We start from the raw sequence: 24,621 nt of genomic DNA on the forward strand, positions 1-24,621 counted from the left end.
TGGATTATAGAGAATGAGAGAAGATCACATCAAAACCTACAAATTAGTCCTCCGTTTGAACAGGGACATGCGGGGAGGTTGTTCTGTCAGCTGGAGAATCTAGGACCAAGGCACCGTTGCAGAATCCGGCCATTCATGATGGAGAGGAGGAGGAATGTCTATCTTCATTTAGGGAGCAGGGTGTCTGCGGGATTCTCTCCACAGACAGCAGGGAGGTCCTGTCACTCAGTTTATTCGATACAGGGATGGAGGGATATCGAACATGAGGGGATGAAGGGAAACACGAGAAAATCTGCAGCTGCTGGAAATTCAAGCAACACACACAAAATGCTGGTGGAATGCGGCAGGCCAGGCAGCATCTATAGGAAGAGGTACAGTCAATGTTTCAGGCCGAGACTCTTCGTCAGGACTAACTGAAAGAAGAGATAGTAACTATCAGTTAGTCCTGATGAAGGGTCTTGGCCCGAAACGTCGTCTGTACTTCTTCCTATAGATGCTGCCTGGCCTGTTGCGTTCCACCAGCATTTTCTCTGTGTGTGGGGTGAAGGGAGATGGGAGTAGGACATGTGGTGGTGGGGGAGGAGGTGAATGGGGAATGGGCTGGCAGGGAGGGGGTGGTGGGCATCTGGGTGGATTAGGACAGGGGAGGAGAGTCCCTTCTCGTGCTGGTTCTATTTAACAGGCAACCTTTGATGAATAACTATCCCACATCCACCCAACTTGAACTCTGACCCTGATTAACCTTGTTTCCCAACACCCCCACAGGACATGGAGATCAGTGTGTTCGAGCTACGCAGCATCCTCAACCGGGTCTTGTCGAAACGTGAGTGGGGGCCGTGGTGATGGGTGGGGTGTTATGGGATGGGTGGGAAGTGAGGGGGGACGGTGAAACTGTCATAGATGCTCACTGGAGTGAGAGTTGATTATTTCAGGGGTCATGGTAATAGCCCTCCCCCAAATAACCTGATCCCACCCCCCCTCACTGACTGCTCTCTTCACACCTACAGACCGAGACCTGAAGACTGATGGTTTCAGTATGGACTCGTGCCGAGGAATGGTCAACCTCCTGGATGTATCCTTCAGCACTATTACCACGCCGACCATTTGGGCTGGGCTGGGAATGAATGGTCACTGACTGACCTCAAAATACAGTGTCCCGTCACACCTTCCCCCAATCCTGTTCACATCAGCAGCCCCTGACCAATACACCCCAATCCCCTGTCTCCCCCTTGACTAATACCTCCCAAAGTCCCATCTCCCCCTTAACCAATAACCTGATCTCTGCCAAATACCCCCCAAAACCCATCTCCCCCACCACCCCACTTCATCACAGATTCTCAGCTCTCCTTCACAAACTACACAGAAAGACGGCAGTGGACGTTTGGGATTGCTGGAATTCCAACGAATGTGGAACAAAATACGCAAGTGGCTGGTGAGTAAAGTTGTGTAGAGGGCAAGGATCCCTCCTTCCCTACTCCTGTCCTTCCACTTTCCCCCACCCTCAAACTCTCCTTCCACTTTCCCCACAACCTCTCCTTCCACTTTCCCCAGCCTCAAACTCTCCTTCCACTTTCCCCACAACCTCTCCTTCCACTTTCCCCACAACCTCTCCTTCCACTTTCCCCCACCCTCAACCTCTCCTTCCACTTTCCCCCACCCTGAACCTTTCCCACTTTCCCCACCCTCAACCTCTCCTTCCACTTTCCCCAGCCTCAACCTCTCCTTCCACTTGCCCCCACCCTCAACCTCTCCTTCCACTTTCCTCCACCCTCAACCTCTCCTTCCACTTTCCCCTCAACCTCTCCTTCCACTTTCCCCCACCTTCAACCTCTCCTTCCACTTTCCCCCACCTTCAACCTCTCCTTCCACTTTCCCCACCCTCAGTCTCTCCTTCCATTTTCCCCCACCTTCAACCTCTCCTTCCACTTTCCCCCACCCTCAACCTCTCCTTCCACTTTCCCCCACCCTCAACCTCTCCTTCCACATTCCCCACCCTCAACCTCTCCTTCCACTTTCCCCACCCTCAACCTCTCCTACTTTCCCCACCCTCAACCTCACCTTCCACTTCCCCACCCTCAACCTCTCCTTCCACTTTCCCCCACCCTCAACCTCTCCTTCCACTTTCCCCACCCTCAACCTCTCCTTCCACTTTCCCCCACCCTGAACCTCTCCTTCCACGTTTTCCACCCTCAACCTCTCCTTCCACTTTCCCACCAAACCCCTCCCCTTCAGCTCCTTGTCCACGTCTTCCACATCTCAAGCGCGCTCTCACGTTTTGTATCTCTCGATCTCACTCACACTCCCTTCTTCCTCCCACACCATCCCTCACAAACTGCACTATCACTCCCGCTATCTTTCTCTCAAGCCATCTCAATCTCTCACTCTCTCTCTTCCCCTCCTTCACTCTCTCTCTCTCTCTTCCCACAGGGTATTTTTAGAAACTATGACTTGGATCAGTCGGGCACAATGAGCTCCTATGAAATGCGGCTCGCCCTCGACTCTGCAGGTAATATCCCATATCTCCCCAAATTACATCCCCACCCCCACCCCCACCCCTAACCAACATTGACCTCTCTCTCTCTCCTTCAGGATTCCAGATCAACAACCGTATCCACCAGGCCATCGTGTCGCGTTACGCTGATGAAGAAGCCGTTGACTTCGACAACTTCATCTCCTGCCTGGTCAGACTAGAAGCCATGATCAGTAAGTGAGCCCCTATCCCTCTGCCCAGACTCCCCTCTTCCCCATCACAGTCAGAATCATCCAATATTTTAAACAGGTAGTTCAGCCCAACTCATTCATGCTAACTGATGTGCCCACTAAGCAAGTCACCCATTTTCCTGCATTTGGCCCATATCCCTCTGAACCTTTCGTATCCATGTACCTGTCTCAATCTCAACAATTTCCTCTGGTGGGTCATCCCATATTTCTGATCACTCTCTGAGTGACAACATTGCCTCTCAAGTTCCTACTAGCTCTTTCCCTTCTCATCTTAAATATATGCCCTCTAGTTCTTTCTTTCTCAATCTTTTTTATTAAGTTTCAAATTGATAAACATAACAATGATAATGATACAAAGCAATTGGGATTACGTTAATAACGGTTAGCGTATACAGACACAGACTCTGAAAAACATATGTAATTTATGCTTCCCAACCTCTTAATAACTCAACATGAAAAAGATTTAAAATGTTTTATACAAAAAAGTACCCCCTACACTTAAAAAAAACAAAACAGAACAAAACAAAACAAAAGCTGGGCTGCCATGTTTCATCGGTTAAAATCATTATTTGTCATTAACTCCACTCCTCTATACACAAACAAAAAGTTATTGAAAAAGATTCGGAAAAGGTCAACTTACATCATATGAAAATGTTGAATAAATGGCCTCCAAGTTTCTTCAAATTTAACCGAAGGATCAATAGTACCACTCCTAATTTTTTCCAAGTTTAAACGTTTTCATTTTTCAAATCTTTTTTATTAATTATTATTAAAGATCAACAAAAAATACATTAAGGTAATCAAGTCAATATGTCAATATGTACAATGAAGAATTAAATTAGCAAATAACTGATTAACAAAGCTAAGCAATATATCAATAATAAGTAAAAATAATGTGAAGAATATTTTTTGAATGAAAAAAAGAAAGGAAAAAAAAAGAACCCCTGGTAACTATGAAAAGAAAACCTCTACTAACTTAAAAAACAATAAAAACCCCATTGGGAGCACAACCTCAGAGCTATACGTCATACAAGCTTCCATAAAAGAAAAACATCAATCCGCCAACTCAAATCCATGTAAACAAAAATCAGAAGGAAACCATCTTGATTAACTCAAATCAGATGATAGTAGCGGGCAAATGAACCCCACGTTTTCTCAAAATCAAATCGAGGATCAAAAGTTCGACTTCTGATTTTCTCCGAACTAAGACATAGCATCACCTGAGAGAACCATTGTATCAAAGTAGGAGCAGAAGCATCTTTCCATTTCAACAAAATCGCCCTTCTGGCCAATAATGTAACGAATGCAATTACATGTTGATCTGATAAGTGAAATACTATGAATGTATTGAGGGATTATACCAAACAGAACTGTCAATTTAATAGGTTGTAAATTAGTTTTTAAAACTTTAGAAATTGTAGAGAAAAAAGATTTCCAAAAATGTTTCAATACAGAACACAACCAAAACATATGTGTCAATATAGCTGTCTCGGTTTTACATCGATCACACTGACTATCAACATTAGGAAACATTTTAGACAGTCTCTCCTTTGTCAAATAGTAATGATGTACAATTTTAAATTGAATTGGAGAGTGACTGGCACAGATCGAAGAAGAGTTAACATGTTACGGTTTGGGAAAACCATTGAAATGTAGTAGGGGGATTAGAATCCTTCCATTTAAATAAAATGGATCTTCTAGCTATTAATGTAACAAATGCAATCAAACAGGAAGCTGAAGGGGATAAATGATTAGAGTCCATCACTGGTAATCCAAAAATTGCAGTAATAGGATGAGGTTGTAAATCAATACGCAAAACTACTGAAGTAATATCAAACAAGAGGAATTCTGCAGGTGCTGGAAATTGAAACCTGCTGCGTTCACCAGCAACTTTGATGTGTGTTGAAATAACATCAAAATATCAAAAATGTCTTTCCAATATTTTTCCAAAAGAGGGCAAGACCAGGACATATGTGTCAAGGAAGCTACCTCAGAATTACATCTGTCACAGACAGGATTTATATGGCAATAAAAACGAGCTAACTTATCCTTGGACATATGGGTCCTATGAATCACCTTAAGTTGTATCAAAGTGTGTCTAGCACACATTGAAGAAGTGTTAACTAGTTGGAGAATTTTCTCCCATTTCTCTATAGGTAAAGATACCTAAAGTTCTTTTTCCCATTCATTCTTAATTTTATCAGATGTACCCAGACATATTATCATTATTAAATCATAAATTAAACTCTTCTGATATGGATTTAGACCTAAATTTTTTTCTGTAATTTCAGTTTGATGTGGTATCGGAAAAGTAGGTAAAATAACATTCAAGAAGTTTCTAACCTGTAAATATCTGGAAAAAAATGTGATCTAGGCAAATTATATTTATTAGACAACTGTTCAGAAGACATGAGACAATTATCCATGAATAAATCACGAAAGCATGTTATTCTCTTCATTTTCGAAAAAAGAAAAGCTTGATCAATTCTGGATGGTTGGAAAAAAAATTGAATATAATAGGACTTGATAGAATAAATTTATTCAATTCAAAAAATTTACGAAATTGAAACCATATTCGTATTGTATGTTTAATTATCGGATTAATCGTTTGTTTATTCAGTTTAGTGAGTGCAAAGGGAAGCGAAGCCCCTAAAATAGAAGCCAATGAGAACCCCTGTACAGACTCACACTTGCGGTTCACCCATCGTGGACATTGAATTTCATCCAAATCTTGTGTCCAGAACGTCAGACATCGAATATTAATTGCCCAATAGTAGAATCTAAAGTTCGACAATGCCAAACTGCCAAATGTTTAAATGGTCCCCATTGTCCTTATCATTGATTGGTCAAAGTAATGCTATTAAGATGACTATTTTACTGAAATTTCTGTATCTGTTTCAGGTAGTACGAATCTTCATTCCTAAATCCTTTTTTGATATTAATAATTCTAAAATTTCTTCATATATATGGCCCTCTAGTTCTTGATTCCCCAACTCGGGAAAAAGTCCACATATTCACCCTATCAGTAGATTCCATGACTTTATGCACCTCTTCATTCTCCTACACTCCAAGTAGTAAAATACTGGATTACCCAACCTCTCCCAATAACTCAGCCCCTTTGTTCTCTCTTCATTCTTTCCAGATTAATGACATCTTTCCTATGAGGGAGTGACCAGAACTGAAAACAATACTCTAAATGCAGTCTCACCAACATATTGTACAGCTGCAACATAACATCCCAGCTTCTATATTCGATGCCTAGACTGATGAAGGCTAACGTGCCAAGTACCTTCACCACTCTGTTTAGCTGTGACACCAATTTCATGTAATTGTACTCCAAGGTTCCTCCATTACACACAGTCCCCTGATCACTGTGAAAGTCCTATCTGGATTTGACTTACCAAAATGTAGCACCTTACACATCTAAATTGAATACCATTTGCCATTCTTTAGCCCACCTACCCAGCTGATCAACATCCCCTTGTAATGTTAGATAACTTTCTTCATCACTAAAATGCCGCCTATTTTAGTGTCAACTGTAAACTTACTAACCATTCCATTCATTCTTATCCAAACCATTTATTAAAAGAACAAACAACTAAGTGCTGACAGCTGAGGTACAGCACTAGCCATGGGTCTCCAGTCTGAAAAACTACCTTCCACTATCACTCTCTGCTTTCTACTATCAATTGTGTATCCACGTAGCTATCTCTCCCTGGATCCCATGTGATCTGACCTTGCAGATTAGCCTTCCATGCAGGAGCTTCTTAAAGGCCTTGCCAAAGTCCAGACAGACAATGTCCTCTCCTCTCCTCATCAGCCCTCTTCATTGCCTCTTGAAAAGAGATGTGTGAGACATGATTTTTCATGCACTAATCCATGCTGACTACCACTAATTAGGCTTTGTTCAGCCAAATGTTTTATAGATCCTGTTCATCAGAATCCACTCCAGTAACTTACCCACCACTGTCAGATTTACCAATCTGTAGTTCCCTGGCTTGTCTTTGCTGACCTTTTTTTAAAATAATAGTACATTATTAGCCACCGTCTAATGTTGTGGAACTTTATCTGTGACTAAATATGATACCGATATACTCAGTAACCACTTTAGTAAGTAAACCTGCACACCTCATTAATGCAACTATCTAATCAGGCAATCATGTGGCAGCAACTCAATGCATGAAGACATGCAGGCATGGGCAAGAGGTTCAAGTGTTGTTCAGACCAAACATTACAATAGGGAAGATATGTGATCTTGGAGACTTTGACCGTGAAATGGTTGTTGGTGTCAGACAGACTGTTTTGAGCATCTCAGAAACTGCTAATCTCCAGGGATTTTCATGCACAACAGTGTGAAAAACACGAAAAATCCAGTGAGAGGCGAGCTCCGTGGGCAAAAATGCCTTGTTAATGAGGGAGGTCAGAGGGGAAAGGACAGCTGACAGGAAGATAACAGTAACTTAACTAACCATGTGTTACAACAGTGGTGTGCAGAAGAGCATCTCTGAATGCACAACACATTGAATCTTGAGATGGATGGGCTACAGCAGCAGAAGATCATGAACATACACTCAGTGGCCACTTTATTAGGAACAGGAGTTATCTAATAATATGGCCACTGAGTGCATCTCTGCAAGGGCCTCTGCAATTTCGTCACAGCTTTTCATAACGTCTGAGGATGCAAGCCCTGGGGATTTGTCCATCTTAATGTGCTTGCCTCCTCTCTGGTAACTTGTATGTGGTCCAAGACATCATCATTCTGCCTCTATTCCTTCCATCATCTTTTCTACAGTAGAAGCTGAAGAGAAATATTAATTAAAAATCTCACCATTTCCTGTGGCTCCACACAGTCATGCTGATTTTTATGGGGGCCTGCTATGTCCCTAACCACCTATTTTCTCCTAATAGCTGTAGAATCTTTAATCTTGCCTACAAGATTTCATTTTGTACCTTTCTGTCCTCTTTATTTCCCCATTAAGTGTACTTCTACACTTACACTAATCAAGGGATTCACTCTCCTGTGGCTGCACACAAGCAGCATAATCCTCACCGATTTGATTTGATGCAAATGATACATATAGCTATCAGAATCAGGTTTATCACAGTACCTTTATACAGTATTGTAGTAATTTTACGTATTGCAACTGTACTGCTGCAAAAAATACAGATTTCTTAACATGTATGAGTGATGATAAACCTGATTCTGATATGGGTCTCTGTTATGTATTGAGAGTGGGAAAGAGGTAGGGAGAGGGAGAATCATGGTTGAGAAAAGGAGAAGGGAGAGGGGAAGGAGTGGAAAGCAACAGAGAGACATTCTCTAACCATCAATAAGCCAATTGTTGAGAATCAAGTGACCTTCAGGGCGGGGTGTGTCTACTCCCACACCACCCACCGCCCTAGCACCTCTTATCTGCCATCTGTCCCACACCCCTCCCACAGCACTCCACCTTCACCATCCCCAACATCCTTTGCTCCCGCCAGATTTACAAACTCGCTCTCCACTCCACATTGACAAATACAGTACTGTGCAAAAGTCTTAGGCACCCTAGCTATATATACATATATATGTATATATATGTGTGTGTGTGTATATATATATATATATATATATGTCCCTAAGACTTACACAGTACTTTACACATGACAAGTAAAGCTAATTTTTAATCTTTTAAAGTCCTTTATCTTTACCTAACTTGCAAAGGATATTTCACGTCCTCTTTTGACTCTCAAGATTTCTTCTCAGGTGGACTCCTACATTCCTCCTCGGGATTTATTTGATCCCAGCTATCCGGGCCCATACTTTCTTTCTCCTCCCACTTGCCAGGCATCTTTTACCAGCAAATGGTCACTTATTAACTGTTACAAAGTCAAAGTCTGAGTATGTCACATGCACACGGACATGTTTGCACTAGTACAGTGAGAAGCTTGTACGCAGCATTCACAAAAAACATAAATTAAACAGATTATACACCTCCCTCCCCCCCAAAAGAACAGAATTATAACAAAAATACATCAGTTTTAGTAAAGTGATCAAAGTGGTCATAGTTGCTAAAATGTAGTGATTAGGTTTGTGCCCGTTGGTTCAAGAACTGAGTGGTTGAAGAGAAATAGCTGTTCTTGAACCTGGCGGTGTGAGACTTCAGGTTTCTGATCCTCCGGCCTGATAGTACCTGTGAGAAATTGGGATGGCCCAGGCGATGGGGATTTTTGACAGACTTCTTGAGGGGGGGGCTTCTTGTATATACTACCTATGGTGGGAAGGGATGAGCCTGTGATGTATCTGGCAGCATCCACTACTCCCTGTAGCTTCTTACGTTCCCGGCATTTGAATTGCCAGACCAGACCACGATGCAACCACAATCAGATTTATTATTGATAACCTGGAACTTGTTGTTTTGTGGCTGCAGTGCAGTACAAGACATAAAAATGATTTTAAGTTACAAAAGTACATTATTAGCATAAAATAATGAGGTAGTCTTCCTGGGTTCATGAAGACTACCCCCCCCCCCCCCGGCCCTTCCTGAAGTTTACAATCCATTCCTCAGACTTACTAATAAGTGTAAAGTTGCTGTTGCAACACCACTGAACCAGCTGGAATTCTGTGAAGAGTGCATCTGTAGTAGTTTATTAGAGTGTTTAGTGACAAACTGTCCTACCATAGCATCCTAAGAGAGTAGAGACACTATCCTGCTTTCCTATGATTTCATCTACATGCTGGGCCCAGGACAGGACAGGTCATATGACAAATTAACACCTGGGAATTTAAAGCCGCTGGTTCCGGTCTAATGCCACCAAAGTTAACTCGAGCCCAATTTAGGACTTTACTATATGGACCAGTCCCATCTTTTTTCCAAAACCAGTAAGAGTTATGGCCAATGGTTCCAAAGTACCCTGCTCCACCTGAAGAGTCCATACCCTGAAATTTTAACTTGCCAGTTCCTACACTTCATTTGGCTACGGAGTGACACAGTAGCACAGTAGTTAGCACAGCGCTTTACAGAACCAGAAAGTGAGGTTCAATTCCCACTGCTGTCTGTAAGAAGTTTGTACGTTCTTCCAATGACCATGTTGGGTTTCCTCTGGGTGCTTTGGTTTCCTCCCACAGTCCAAAGACATAATGGTCGGTCAGTTAATTGGTCATTATAACTTGTTCCGTGATTGGGCTAGGGTTAAATCAGGGTTTGCTGGGCAGGGCGACTATGTATATAATGATATAATATTCCCAGGTGCTGATCAATAATTCACAACTGACTTCGCTGCCCACTGTCGCTGATCAGCCTGATGGACCTGATACCAATATATACACCGCCTTTGCCCTCTGACTCTCCCTGTCCCATGCCCCATTTCCTGGCAGTTTGGAATGAGGCAGTGACTGCCAATGGATGAGTCTGATAATACTGATGGCATTCTCAGTCATTCTCTTTCCCCTCTCCAGGATCGTTCCAAGCCCTGCAGAAAGATGGAATGATGGAGATGAACAAAGCAGATGTGAGTTGCCCAGATCCTGGGTATATAAGCACAAGGGCAGGGACGGGAGGGGGAAGAGCTGGTGCAGGGCGAGGGGAGCCAGGGTTGGACATTACACTGCTGGGAACGGCCTGTGCCTGAAGAGTCTGGGTATTGGATGTGCCCTTACCGCACCGGGGCTGGGCTGGGGATCAGGGTCGATGTCGATGGGAGGGGTTGAGGGTTGGGACGGTGAGAGGGTCCTGCCCCGGTGGGGTCTGGCCCATTGCATCATGTTTCAGTCTCACTAAGCTCCCTCTCTCTCTGTTGCCAGTGGCTGTTCCTGACCATGTCCGGCTAAGACTCAGCAGAAGACGAAGCAAGAGCCCTGCCTGCCTCTGCCCTGCTCCGAGCCTGCTGCTGACGGACAGTGTCCTCACAATGTACCGCAATGATGCAGATCCCTGTCCCTGCTGTGTACGGCCCAGAGGTCTCAACCCCCCCCCACCCGTCTCCCTCCCCCTCGCCCCCTGCCCACTCATTCTGACCCGTCGCACCTTCCTCCCAACCCCTCGTCCCTGATCTTTGCCTACACTGGAGAAGCCACGCTGGTCTCCTCCTCATACCCGTCTCCCACCCATGGTCGGATGGGAACCGGACTCAGTTCGTGGTGTGGGTTCCCTGGATCTCACACAGTCCCACAGCACCATCAGCCTCTTGTGTTGTGTCCCTCAGCTTCAGCTCGGGCTTCCACCCACCCTCTTTCTACCTCCCCCCCTCTAAACTCTATACATCCTTCCTTACTCCCCTCACCGTCTTCCTGCCCCCACCCACAACCCAGTCCAGTGTTTCAGCACTCCCTCCTTCAGTCTCATGTCTGTTTTCTCTGGACTAGTGCTGTCAGTGCCTCTTTCTGGAGTCCACGTGCAGGAAGTGTCCATATAGGGTGTTTACCTGGCCCATCTCTGCCCCAGCTGCTTCCAATACACGGATTATAACCACTATGCCTCCAATGGGCTGTCACGCTGGGGAGAATCAGCCCCACCCTGGAATCAAATGGTGTGAACTTCCTCCCACTTCTCCACCCCTCCCCTCCTCCCCTCCACCACCCCTGCCGGTCCCTGGGCTGGCACAGACTATACTCGAGCTTCCTCCCTTAGTGGGATTACATAGTCTGTGGTGGGACGTCCCGTCTCTCCAGCCAAAGCTGGGGGACCAGATGGAGACCAGCACCAACCGAAAATCTTAATAAAGCAATAAAGGACCAAGTCCATTCATAGTCTCGTCTCGTCTCGTCTCGTCTGCTCTCATCTCACATGTGGAGAAATCTAGGTGAGGGCTTTGGAGTGGTGGGATGGGTCAGCAGTGCCAGGTGAGGAGGGAGGTGGGGAGGGTCATAGAGTTATGGAAATAGAGTGCAGAATCGATTAGTCCAAGCCAACCACAGCATCTTCATTGCTGGTCCCAGATGCCCACATTCGGTCATAAGTCGCCAAGCCCCTCCCCTGAATGTACCTATCCATATGCCTCTTGAATAGTATTTGCCTGGACCACAGCCTCTGGCAGCCCGTTCTGGGTACTCACTACCTTCTTGGTAAAGAGGTTACCTCTTAAGTCTCTCTTCAACCTTTCCCCTCTTAATTTGCAACTCTGTCCTCTTGTTTTACAGAGAAAGGTTGAATAGGTTAGGACTTTATTCCCTGGAGCGTAGAAGAATGAGGGGAGATTTGATAGAGGTGTATAAAATTATGATGGGTGTATATAGAGTGAATCCAAGCAGGCTTTTTCCACTGAGGCAAGGGGAGAAAAAAAAACCAGAGGACATGGGTTAAGGGTGAGGGGGGAAAAATTTAAAGGGAATATTAGGAGGGGCTTCTTCACACAGAGGGTGGGAGTATGGAATGAGCTGCCAGACGAGGTGCTAAATGCGGATTCTTTTTTTAACATTTAAGAATAAATTGGACAGATACATGGATGGGGGGTGTAGGGAGGGATATGGTCCGTGTGCAGGTAAGTGGGACTAGACAGAAAATAGTTCGGCACAGCCAAGAAGCCTGTTTCTGTGCTGTAGTTTTTCTATGGTTTTGGACTCTCCAACCCTAAGGAAAAGACAATGACCGTCCAGCTTATCTATATCCTTCATGATTTTATAAATACCTTATCTATATGCTTCATGATTTTATAAACACTTTATCTATATGCTTCATGATTTTATGAACATCTTATCTATATGTTTCATGATTTTATAAACACCTTGTCTATATCATTCATGATTTTATGAACACCTTATCTATATGCTTCATGATTTTATAAACACCTTGTCTATATCATTCATGACTTTATGACTTATCTATATGCTTCATGATTTTCTAAACAACTTACGAATTTATAAACAACTCGTGAATTTATAAAGATCTATGAGGTCACCCCTCACTTTTCTATGTTCCAGGGTATGAAAATCCATCATAGCCAAGCTCTCCCTATAATTCAGGCCTGTATTCCATACAGTTTTCTTGTAAATCTTCTACACCCTCTCCAGCTTGACTTCTTTCCCATAACAGAGTGACTGAAACTGTACACAATACTCCAAATCTGGCCTCACCAGCAATTTACATAAAAGCAACATATGGTTCCTACTCTTAAATTTGGTATTCTGATGGATGAAGGCCAGCATGCCTAATGCCTTCTTCACCATCACGTCGTAATTGCATGGCTGCTTTCAGTGAACTATGCACTTGTATTCCCAAGTTCCTCTATTTGACAACACCCATCAGTACCCAGCCATTCACTGAATAGGTCCTACCTTGGTTTGAATGTCCAAAATGCATCACGTCACACATATTTCTGTTGAAAAGTATTTGCCATTCCTCAGCACATCTCCCTATCTAGTCAAGATTTCTTCACAATCCATTGTTATTCATAAAATCTCTTAAATTAGCATCATCATTAAATTTGCTTAATGTGCCACCTATATTCATATCAAAATAATTTACATAAATACTGAATAACAGAGGTCCCAACATTGACCCATAGGGCACCTTACAAGTTACAGGCCTCAACCTCCAGCTGTCACCCTTTGCTTCCAGTTAGTAAGTCAATTCTGAATCCACCTCGCTAGCTCTGCCTGAATGCCATGAAACCTAACCTTCTCAAATGCAAGACCTTAACTAAAGTTCATCCAGGCAACGTCCACTGCCCTGCCTTCAATTATCCCCTTGGTTAACTCTGGAAATCTCAAACATTTGTCAAACATGACCTCACACACACAAAACCATGCTGACTCTTCCTGATCAGGCCTTGACTGTCCAAGTGATGATAAATCTTACCCCTCAGAATTCCCTACAACTGAAGGCAGGCTCACCGGCCTGTAGTTCCCTGGCCTGTCCTTGCTACCATTCTTGAACAACATTAGTCACCCTCCAATCTTCTGGAACTTCACCAATGGCAAATGACAAAGCACATAGTAAGTGATTGGGCAGGGGAGGGGTTGGAGAGGGGCTCTCAAAGAGATGGACAGAGCAGTGTGAGCGCAGATTGAGCATCGGTGGAACAGACAATGAGCTCATGAACCCTCATCACCCCCAGGAATCCCAGGATCCAACACCATGGAGACACAGCCACAAATGGACTTATGGGAACATGGATCTATAGATTCTGCACTGTCATAGGGTGGGGAGGGTGTCCTATCTGCAGACAGGGAATGTGTTAGGGTATCCAGCTGCAGATGGTTTTAAAAGAAAGACAGAGTTCAGGGCCAGTATATTCCTGTTTACGAGGGATATTGAGGCTCTGGTCAGGAAAATGGAGGAGGCATGGGTTAAGTATGAGCAATAAGATCAAGTGAATGCTGGAGTACTTAAGGGGGAAATCAGGAGGGCAAAAAGCCAACGTGAGATAGTTTTGGCAGAAAAGATAAGAAGAACCCCAAAAGATCCCGTGTGTATATCAAGAGCAAATGAGTAACTAGGGAGAGAATAGGACCCTTTAAGGATCAATGTGGTTGCCTGTGTATAGATACAGGAGATGAGCGAGGTGCTAACTATTTCTCATCTGAAGGAGAAGACCATGGAAGTTAAGAGAATTCAGGGAAGTGAATGGTGATGTCTTCAAATATATCATTACAGAAAAGGAGATGCTAGTGGTGTGGATGTGTCTTCAGAGGCCTGATCAAGTGTGTCCTAGGACACTGTAGGAATCTATTTATTTATTTAGAGATGCATCGTGGAGCAAGACCTTCTGGTCCAATGAGCTGCACCTTCTAGAAACCCACTGATGTATCACTGGCCTAATCACAGGAAAATTTACAATTACCCCACTAACTGGTATGTCTTTGGACTGTAAGAGGAAACTGGAGCACCCAGAGGAAACCTACATAGTCATGGGGAGAATGTACAAACTCCTTACAGGTGGCACCAGAATTGAACTCCAAATTCCAGAATTCCCCGAGCTGCAATGGTGTTGCACTGACTGCAGGGCTACCAGGGGGAAGACATTTCTGGGACCCTGGTAGAGATATTTGTATCATCATTAGCTGTTGGGGGGGGGTGGTACCAGAAGACTAGAGGATGGCTAATGGTGCCTTTATTTAAGAGGGTACTAGTGCAAGGTTGTTTGTTTTTTCCAGATTGAAGGCCTGTGAGCATTGGTGTGCCCTGTTGTTTGTCATCTATACAGTGGATTCCAGTTAATTGACCCATTGGTTAATTGGAACAGCTGCTAAATTGGAACAACTCTTATAGAACAAAAACAAATTGAGAAAATTTCTGGGATTCTCTTCATTTATTTGGGGCACCATGCCACTTAATTGGGGCAGGAGACTTGCTGACCATGTTCTAATGTGTGTTCAACTGATGCTATTGTCTGGTGGTTAGATGTTACACTGTGCTTAGAGCAAACAGTTTTTAAATAGTGTCAGTTGCTTGTATTTATGTACAAAAAAAAAGTGATATTTGTTGAGAAGTAAGACAATTCTGAAATGTTTTGCTCACTGCGATTTTCTAGCATTCAGGCTTAGGAGATGCCGGAAACAGGCGGGTGTGAAAATGAAATGATTTCACTACTTCATCAGGTTAGGAACTATGAAGAATTCGAAGATATCAACAATCATCTTGAATGTTACAATGAAAGTGAAGATTTGGAGAATGTGTTTGCCAATAGCACTGGATGAAAGTTGTCCATCATCCGCACTAGGTGTTTATGCTGATTTTGCACATTGCACGCACTGGATGAATTCCTCCATTGATAACTATCAGGAACTATACAGTTTTATAATAGTATGGTACTATTGAGAGTATTCTAATTTGCTCTGTATTTCATTTAAATGCATAATTTCTTACTCAATTTGTCTTTTTTATACTTTTTAACTATTTCCAAGTAGCATTAGCTAATTGGGGCAGCCACTTAATTGGGTCAAAAGATACTGTTCTATATGTGTCACAATTAACCGGAATCCACTGTGTGAACAATTTTGATCTGACTACAGGTAGCATGATTAGTAAGTCTGTGAATGACACTAAAATTTGTGGTATAGCAGATCAAGAAGAATGTAGAACAGTACAGGTCAGGAAGAGGCTCTTCAGCCACAAAGTCTGTGCCAAACACGATTAAAATTAATCTAATCCCTTCTGCCTGTATATGATCCATACCCCTTTATCCCTGCATATTCATCAGACCATAAGAAATTGGAGCAGAACTAGACCATTCAGCCAATTTAATCACCTCTGCTATTTGATCATGGCTGATCCAGTTCCCTCTCAACCCCATTCTCCTGCCTTCTCCCCAGAACCTTTCACACCCTGACTTATCAAGAATCTATCAACCACTGCCTTAAGTACACTCAATGATCTGGCCTACACAACTGCCTGTGGCAATGAATTCCACACATTCACCACCTTCACGCTGAGGAAATTCCCCCTCATCTTCATTCTAAATGGATTTCTCTCTACTCTGAGGCTGTGCCCCCTGGTCCTAGACTTGCCCACTATAAATAAAATCCTCTCCACTATCAAGGCCTTTCAACATTCGATAGGTTTCAATGAGATCTCCCCTCATTCTTCTAAATTCCAGTGAGTACAGGGCACAGAGCCATCAAACTCTCCTCGTATGATAAGCCTTTTAATCCCAGAATTATTTTTGTGAACCTCCTTTGAACCCTCTCCAATGTCAGCACATCCTTTAGATAAGAAGCCCAAAATTGCTCACAATACTCCAAGTGAGGCCTCACCAATGCCTTATAAAGCCTCAGCCTCAGCATTACACCATTACTTTTGTACTCCAGTCCCCTCAAAACGAATGCTAACATTGCATTTGCCTTCCTCACGATCATCTTAACCTGCAAGTTAATCTTCAGAGAATCCTGTATGAGGACTCCCAATAACACACACAAAAAATACTGGTGAACGCAGCAGGCCAGGCAGCATCTATAGGAAGAGGTACAGTCGACGTTTCGGGCCGAGACCCTTCGTCAAGACTAACTGAAAGAAGAGATAGTAAGAGATTTCAAAGTGGGAGGGGGAGGGGGAGATCAGAAATGATAGGAAAAGACAGGAGGGGGAAGGATGGAGCTAAGAGCTGGAAAGTTGATTGGCAAAAGGGATACCAGCCTGGAGAAGGGAGAAGATCATGGGATGGGAGGCCTAGGGAGAAAGAAGGTGGGGGGAGCCCAGAGGATGGGCAAGGAGTTATAGAGTTATAGTGAGAGGGACAGAGGGAGAAAAAAGAGAGAAGAAAAGGGAATGAATGAATAAATAAATAAATAAATAGATAGATAGATAGATAGATAGATAGATCGATAAATAAATAGATAAATAGATAGATAGATAGATAAATAAATAAGGGATGGCGTACGAAGGGGAGGTGGGGCATTAACGGAAGTTAGAGAAATCAATGTTCATGCCATCAGGTTGGAGGCTACCCAGACGGCTCCCAAGTCCTGTTGTGCCTCAGATTTTTTAATTTTGTCTGTTTATAAAATAGTCTTCACTTTTATTCTTCTACTAAAGTGCATGACCATACACTTCCTGCCACTGTATTCTATCTAGCATTTCTCTGCCTATTCTCCTAATTTGTCTAAGTCCTTCAGCCTCCTTTCTTCCTCAAAATAACCTGCCCCTCCACCTACCTTAGTATCGTCCGCAAACTTGGCCACAAATCCAAATCAATGTAAAAAAGATGCGGTCTCACCACCGAAACCCTGTAAAACACCACTAGTCATTGGCAGCCAAGCAGAAAAGGCTCCTTTTGTTTCCACTCTACATTCAAGATTCAAAAAACCGATTCAAAAAACCTTATTGTCATTCTAACCATACATCAGCTCTGCAGGGCAGAATGAGACAGCGTTCCTCAGGGGCAGTGCAATCATAACATAACAAATGCAACACTAAATAATAAACATAACAATAAATAGTAAAACACAACAGCCACATGTCAGTTAAATCAGTTATAAGTGTCCAGTGCAAGTTAAAGGTGTCCAAAGCAGAGTCAGGTGGAGCAGCTATTTAGCAGTCTGACTGCCTGTGGGAGGAAGCTGTTTAGTAGCCTTGTGGTTTTAATTTTGAGGCTCCTGTAACATTTGCCTGATGGCAGAAGAACAAACAGTTCATGGAGAGGGTGTGAGGGGTCTTTAATGATGTACCGTGTCTTCTGGAGGCATCGACTCTGAAAGAGGTCTTGGACAGAAGGTAGGGAGACCCCAATAACCTTCTCTGCTCCCCTAACCACCCCCTGCAAGGCTTTTTTGTCGACAGCACTGCAGCTGGAGTACCAGGTTGTGATGTAAAAGGTCAGCACACTCTCAACCCCGCCTCTGTAGAATGTAGTTAAGATGTTAGTGGGGAGTGATGCTTGTTTAAGCTTCCTCAGAAAGTGCATCCTGCCAATCAGCCAATGCTCTATCTATGTTAGTATCTTTCCTGTAAATCCATGGGCTCTTATAAGCAGCCTCAAAAGGCCTTTTGAAAATCCAAGTATGCAATATCCAATGATTCTCCTTTGTCTATCCTGCTTGTTATTCCTCAAAGATTCCAACGGATTTGTCAGGCAAGATTTCCCTTAAGGAAACCATGCTGACATCGGCCCATTTTATCATGTGTCTCCAAGTACCCCTAAACCTCATCCTTAACAATTGACTCCAACATCTTCCCAACCACTAAGGCTAGGCTAACTGGCCTATAATTTCCTTTCCTCATCCACCCTCCCTTCTTGAAGAGTGCAGTGATATTTGCAATTTCCAGTCCTCTGGAACCATGCCAGAATCTAGTGATTCTTAAAAGATCAATACTAATGCCTTCACAATCCCTTCAGTTAGCTCTGTCAGAACCCTTGGGTGTAGTCCATCTGGTCTAGGTGATTTATCTACTTTCAGCTTCATAACTACCTTCTCCCTAATAATAGTAATGACACTCACTTCTGCCCCTGACTCTCTTGAACTTCCACCAAACTGCTAGTGTCTTCCACAGTGAAGACTGATGCAAAATACTTATGCAGTTCATATGCCAATTCCTTGTCTTCCAATACTACCTTTCCAGCATCATTTTCCAGCCGTCCAATATCTACTCTCGCCTCTCTTTCACTCTTTATAAATCTGGGGAATAAAACTTTTTATATCCTCTTTGATGTTATTGGCTAGCTTACCTTCAAATTTCATCTTTTTGCTTTCTAGTTGCCTTCAGTTGGTTTTTAAGATTACCAATCCTCTAAATTCCCACTATTTTTTTCAATGTTATATGCCCTCCCTTTTTTTTATGTTAGCTTTGACTTCCCTTGTCAGCCACAGTTGTGTCATCCTCCCTTTAGAATACTACTACTTCTTTGGAATGTATCTACCTTGCGCCTACCGAATTCCTCCCAGAAACTGCAGCCATTGCTGTTCTGCTGGTGTCCCTTCCAATCAACTTTAACCATCTCATCTCTCATGCCTCTGTAATTCCCTTTACTCCACTGTAATACTGGTCCATCTGTCTTCATTATTTTGAGTGTGTTGCTCAGGATTTCCAGCATCTGCAGAATCCCTTGTGTTTAAGAACTTGCAGGGTCGTGGCTACAGCTCAGCACATCATAAAATCAACCTCCATTAACTCTATCTACAATTCCTGCTGCCTCAGAAAAGCAACTAACATTATCAAGGACCCAGTCATTCTCTCTTCTCCTTTCTCGTTAGGCAGAAGATATAAAAGCCTGAGAACACAAACCACCAGGCTCAAGGACAGCTTCTGCTCCTTGGTTGTAAAGAATCCTTGATAGTGAGTCTGTAGGTGGTAGAATCAGTTCAGAATAGTGGTGAATGAAGTTATCCTTGCCAGTTCAGGAGCCTGATGGTTGTGGGGTAATAACTGTTCCTGAACCTGCTGGTGTGAGACCTAACCTTCCATGTCTCATACCTGATGGTAGTAGCAAGAAGCAGGCATGGCCTGGATAATGAGGGCCTTTGATGATCAATGCTGCTTTTCTTATGGCAGTGATCCATGTAAATGTACTCAGTGGTGAGGAGGGTTTCTGTGATGCACTGGGCTGTATTCACCACTTTCCGTAGCCTTTTCTGGTCCTGGGAATTGGTGTTTCCTTACCAGTCCGTAATTCAAATAGTTAGGAAACTCTCCACTGAAGTTTGTCAAAGTTTTTAGTGGCATGTCCATACTAGCTTGTAGTGACCCTTGCACTTTATTTGTCTACCTGTACTGTATTTTCTCTGTAACTGCAATACTATATTCTGCACTCTTTTCTTTTTACTATTTCAATGTACTTATGTATAGAATTCAAACAGGAGTTGTATCTGGGTACAAGTGACAATAATAAGCCAAGCAACACACACAAAATCCTGGAGGAACTCAGCAAGCCAAGCAGCATCTTTTGAAAAGAGTAAACAGTTCCAGGCCAAGATGCTTCATCAGAATGCCAATACCATTTGGAGTACCATGTACATTTCTAGTTACCCCATTACTGGAAGACTGTGGAAGCTTTGGAGAGAGTGCAGAAAATGTTGCCTGGATTAGAGAATTTTAGTTATTAGGAGAGTTTGGACTTGAATTGTTTTCTCTGGAACACTGGAAGCTGAGGGGTGAGGACCTAGATAGAAATTTATAAACTTATGAGAGGCATAGATAGGGTAGATAGACTGTTTTCCCAGAGTGAACAAAATGTCAAGTACTAGAACAAATAGGTTTAGTATGAGAAAGAGGAAGTTTAAAGGAGATTTAGAAAACAAGTTTAATGTTATTGAAACCCACCAAATACTAGAAGACCTGGAATACAGTGGATGTGGAGAGAATGTTTCATTCAGTAGCAGAGTGTAGAATCTGAGGACACACACTCAGAATAAAAGGACATTCTCCAAACCTGAGATGAGGAGAAATTTCTTCAGTCAGAGGTGCTGAATCTGTGAAATTTTTTTGCAACAGAGCCCAAGTCATTGCTGTATTTAAGGGAGAGATTGATTGGTTAAGGAGATGAGTTATGAGAGAAGGTGGGAGAAGGAGTTTGAAAATAACCCACCATAATTGAATAGTAGAGCAACCTCAATGGGTTGAATGGTCTAATTTTGCTCGTATACCTTATGGACTTCAGATAAGGACCATGTGCAGGCATATCAATTTAGTGCAATTTGACATCATGGTCACACAGACTCTCAATGTTGTGCCAAACCAGTTAAATTAGTAATCAAATGGCCAACTAAATTAATCTTTTATACCTACATAATGTCCATATCCTTCCATTTTTTCACATTCGTATGCTTATCTAAATGTCTCTTAAAATTCCCTAATACATTTGCCTCTCCCACCAAACCAGGCAGTGCATTCCAGGAATCCATCACTCACTGTGGAAAAAACTTGCCCTTCACATCTCCTTTAAAATTACCATCCCCTTCACCTTAAAATCTTGCCCTCTGGTATTAGATATTTCAATCCTCAGAATAAGATACTGTCTGTCTACATTATCTACACCTCTCTTAATCTTATAAACCTCTATTAGGTCTCCCCTCAGCATCTGCTGATCCAGAGAACACAACCCAAATTTGTCCAGCCTCTCGTTATATATAGCACATGCCCTCTAATCCGGGCAACATCTTGGTAAACCACTTCGACACCTTCTCCAAAGCCTCAACATCTTTCCTATAATGGGGAGACCAGAACGGTTTGCAATACTCCAGGTGCTAGTTTTATAAAGCTGCAACATAACTTCCTGACTTTTCAACTCAATGTCTCGACCAATAAAGGCAAGCACGCCATATGCCTTCTCTTCTTAACAATCATATCAAGCTGTATAGCCACTTTTAGGGAGCTAAGAACTTGAACCCCAAGATCCCACTGCTCATCAACACTGTCAAAGGTTTTGGCCTTAACAGTGTACTGTCTTTACACATGACCTACTAAGGTGCAGCACTTCACATTTGTGCTGATTAAATTCCATCTGCCAGTTCTCCACCAATATATGCGACTCATCTATATCAAGCTGTATTCTTTGCCAGTTTTCTGTGCTATTCCCAACATCATGAAGCTTCAAGAGGTCCTTCTGCAGTGAGTTGAGTATAGGAGCAAAGAGGTCCTCCAAATTTGAGGAAGGACATTCTTGCTATTGAGGGAGTGCAGCGTAGGTTCACGAGGTTAATTCCCGGGATGGCGGGACTGTCATATGTTGAAAGATTGGAGAGACTGGGCTTGTATACACTGGAATTTAGAAGGATGAGAGGGGATCTGATTGAAACATATAAGATTATTAAGGAATTGGACACGCTAAAGGCAGGAAACATGTTCCCGATGTAGGGGGAGTCCAGAACCAGAGGCCCCAGTTCAAGGATAAGGGGTAGGCCATTTAGAATGAAGTTGAGGAAAAACTTTTTCACCCAGAGAGTTGTGGATCTGTGGAATGCTCTGCCTCAGAAGGCAATGGCGGCCAATTCTCTGGATGCTTTCAAGAAAGTGTTAGATAGAGCTCTTAAAGATAGTGGAGTCAAGGGATATGGGGAGAAGGCAGGAACGGGGTACTGATTGTGGATGATCAGCCATGATAACAGTGAATGGCGGTGCTGGCTCAAAGGGACGAATAGCCTACTCCTGCACCTATTGTCTATTGCCTATTCAAATCATCTGCAAACTTACTAACCCACCCATCTACATTTTCATCCAAGTTATTTATATACATCACAAACAGCAGAGATCCCAGTACAGATACTATTAATTACAGACCTTCAACTAGAATAAGTCCCTTCAGCCACTACTCTCCTCCTTCTATGGGCAAGCCATTTCTGAATCCTAACATCCCATGCATCTTTATCTTCTGGATGAGTTTCCCATGAGGGACCTTGTCAAACACCTTACTAAAATCCATGTAGATAACTTTCTCAGCCCTACCTTCATCAATCACCCTCATCACCTCATCAAAAAAAAAGCAATTGAGTTAGTAAGGCACAACTTTCCCTGCACAAAGCCATGATGGCTCTGTGTAATTAGGCCATGGTTTTCCAAATGCTCATAAACCCTATCCCTAAGAATTCTCTCCAGAAGATTCACCAGTCTATAGCTTCCAAGATTATACCTGGTTCCCTTCTGCAATAATGGAATAACATTAGCTAGTGCCAGCCCTCTGCGACTTTGACAATGGCTACAGAGGACATGAAGATATTAGTCAAGGCTTCAGCAATCTTGTCTCTTGCTTTTCTCAACAACCTATTGCATCAGGCCCTGTGGACTGATCCCTCCTAATACTCTATAAGAGACCCGACACTACCTCCTCCTTTACCTTGAAATGCCCTAGCATATCAATATGCTCAGCACTGATCTCCCTATCATTCATGCCCTTCTTGATAAATACTGATGTAAAGATTCACTAAAGACCTCATCTTTCCTCCACATACAAGCAAATATTCCCTCCTTTAACCTTGAGTGGTCCTACCCTCTCCCTAGTTACCCTCTTGCTTCCGATGTATATATGGAATGCTTTGGGATTTACCTTAATCCTACTTGCCAAGGACTTTTCATGGCCCCTCCTAACTCCATTCTTGAGTACTTTTCTGGCTTCTTTACAATCCTCAAGATTATGGCCAATGGATGAATGAGAACAGCGAGAGGATGAAAACATGGACAAAACAACCCAAACTGAAGAACATGGGGGTTGTGAAATACTTGGCAAGTCAAGATTAGCATGTCCTACATTCCCAGAGAGACTGAGCTAGTAAATCAGAAGAATAACCAAGGACAGAAATCTACATTCACTTCAGAATGCTGTGTCACATCCATATGTGTTCCTCCAGATTTTGTTGGGCTCCATTGTAATGCTACAAAAGGCCACAGACCAATAGCTCAGAATGGGAGTAGGATGAAGAAATATAAGTACAGGCACAGGCTCAGGGTTAAGAGGAGGGGTGACTGAGTGTAGGGGCTCTCTAAATACAGGTAACCCCAATGGCCCCACTTATTTAGTATTATCTGCAAACTTACCATATTTATACATTCTCATCCAAATCGTTGATTTAGATGATAAAGAGCAATGGGTCTAGCATCGAGCCACAGGGAATACCACTAGTCACAGGCTTCCAGTCCAAGAAACAATCATCACCCTCTACTTTCTACTGTCAAACCAATTCCCTATAAAATTAGCTCGCTCCCTGATTCCTCTGTGGTCTAACCTTCAAGAGACACCTACCATGCAAAATATTATCAAAGACCATACTGAGGTCCATATAAACTACGTCTACTATCCTGCCCTCAGTGACCTTGGTTACTTCGAAAAAACTCAATCAAATTTGTTAATGTGATCTCCCATGCACAAAGCCACAAAATCAACTTTCCAAATGCTTGAGTATCTTTCCCCCCACCCAAAAAAAATCTTCTCCAGTTACTTATCACAGATGTGAGACTCACAGGATTTTTTTTTTGCCAGCCTTCTTAAATAAAGTCACAATATTCATCATGGTCCAGTCTACCAGCACCTTATCCATAACTAATGATACAGCTATCTCATCGGGGTTCTAACAATTTCTTTTCTAGGCTACCTTAGTGTTTTTGGCAGACACATCTCCACACAGCCCAAGAGTCCCCTCACCAGACATTGCCTAACCTACACACGCCCTGCCCACACACCGCCCAACCCAAAGACCCCTTCCCTAGACGCTGCACAATCCACAGATTCCATCCTTGACACTGCCCACAGACTCTCTTTTCCGACACAGCCCGAACCACAGTTTACCCTTCCCTGAACACTGCCCACCCTACACTTTACCCTTCTCCATACACTACCGACCCGCAGACTCCCCAACACACTCCTCAGACACAGCCTGACTCCCTGACACAATTACCTCACCAAACTCCCTACCATAAACACCCCACCCACCACACATTACCCTCGAAACACTCCTCTCCATACACCCGCCCGCCCTCCCTCCCACACAGCACGCTGCTCTCCTCACACTCCTCCGCCCAACCCATTACAGTGCATCCACCCCCGCCCGCTCTAACTCCA

The 24,621-nt window shown here is 43.2% G+C and overlaps 1 protein-coding gene across 1 annotated transcript in view; it reads left to right on the forward strand.

The window, feature by feature from the left end:
* Positions 1 to 11,466, forward strand: part of LOC134342388 (calpain-1 catalytic subunit-like) — a 60,505-nt gene extending 49,039 nt beyond the window's left edge. Inside the window, exons 15-21 of the mRNA XM_063040446.1 lie at positions 766 to 823; positions 1,008 to 1,072; positions 1,364 to 1,432; positions 2,428 to 2,506; positions 2,590 to 2,703; positions 10,160 to 10,212; positions 10,505 to 11,466. Of these exons, the coding sequence (XP_062896516.1) occupies positions 766 to 823; positions 1,008 to 1,072; positions 1,364 to 1,432; positions 2,428 to 2,506; positions 2,590 to 2,703; positions 10,160 to 10,212; positions 10,505 to 10,531 (465 nt within the window). The 3' untranslated portion in view covers positions 10,532 to 11,466. The remainder of the gene's footprint in view (positions 1 to 765; positions 824 to 1,007; positions 1,073 to 1,363; positions 1,433 to 2,427; positions 2,507 to 2,589; positions 2,704 to 10,159; positions 10,213 to 10,504) is intronic.
* The last annotated feature ends 13,155 nt before the right edge of the window (positions 11,467 to 24,621 follow it).

This window comes from Mobula hypostoma, chromosome 2, assembly GCF_963921235.1.
Source record: "Mobula hypostoma chromosome 2, sMobHyp1.1, whole genome shotgun sequence".
In the NCBI taxonomy this organism is placed as follows: Eukaryota; Metazoa; Chordata; class Chondrichthyes; order Myliobatiformes; family Myliobatidae; genus Mobula; species Mobula hypostoma.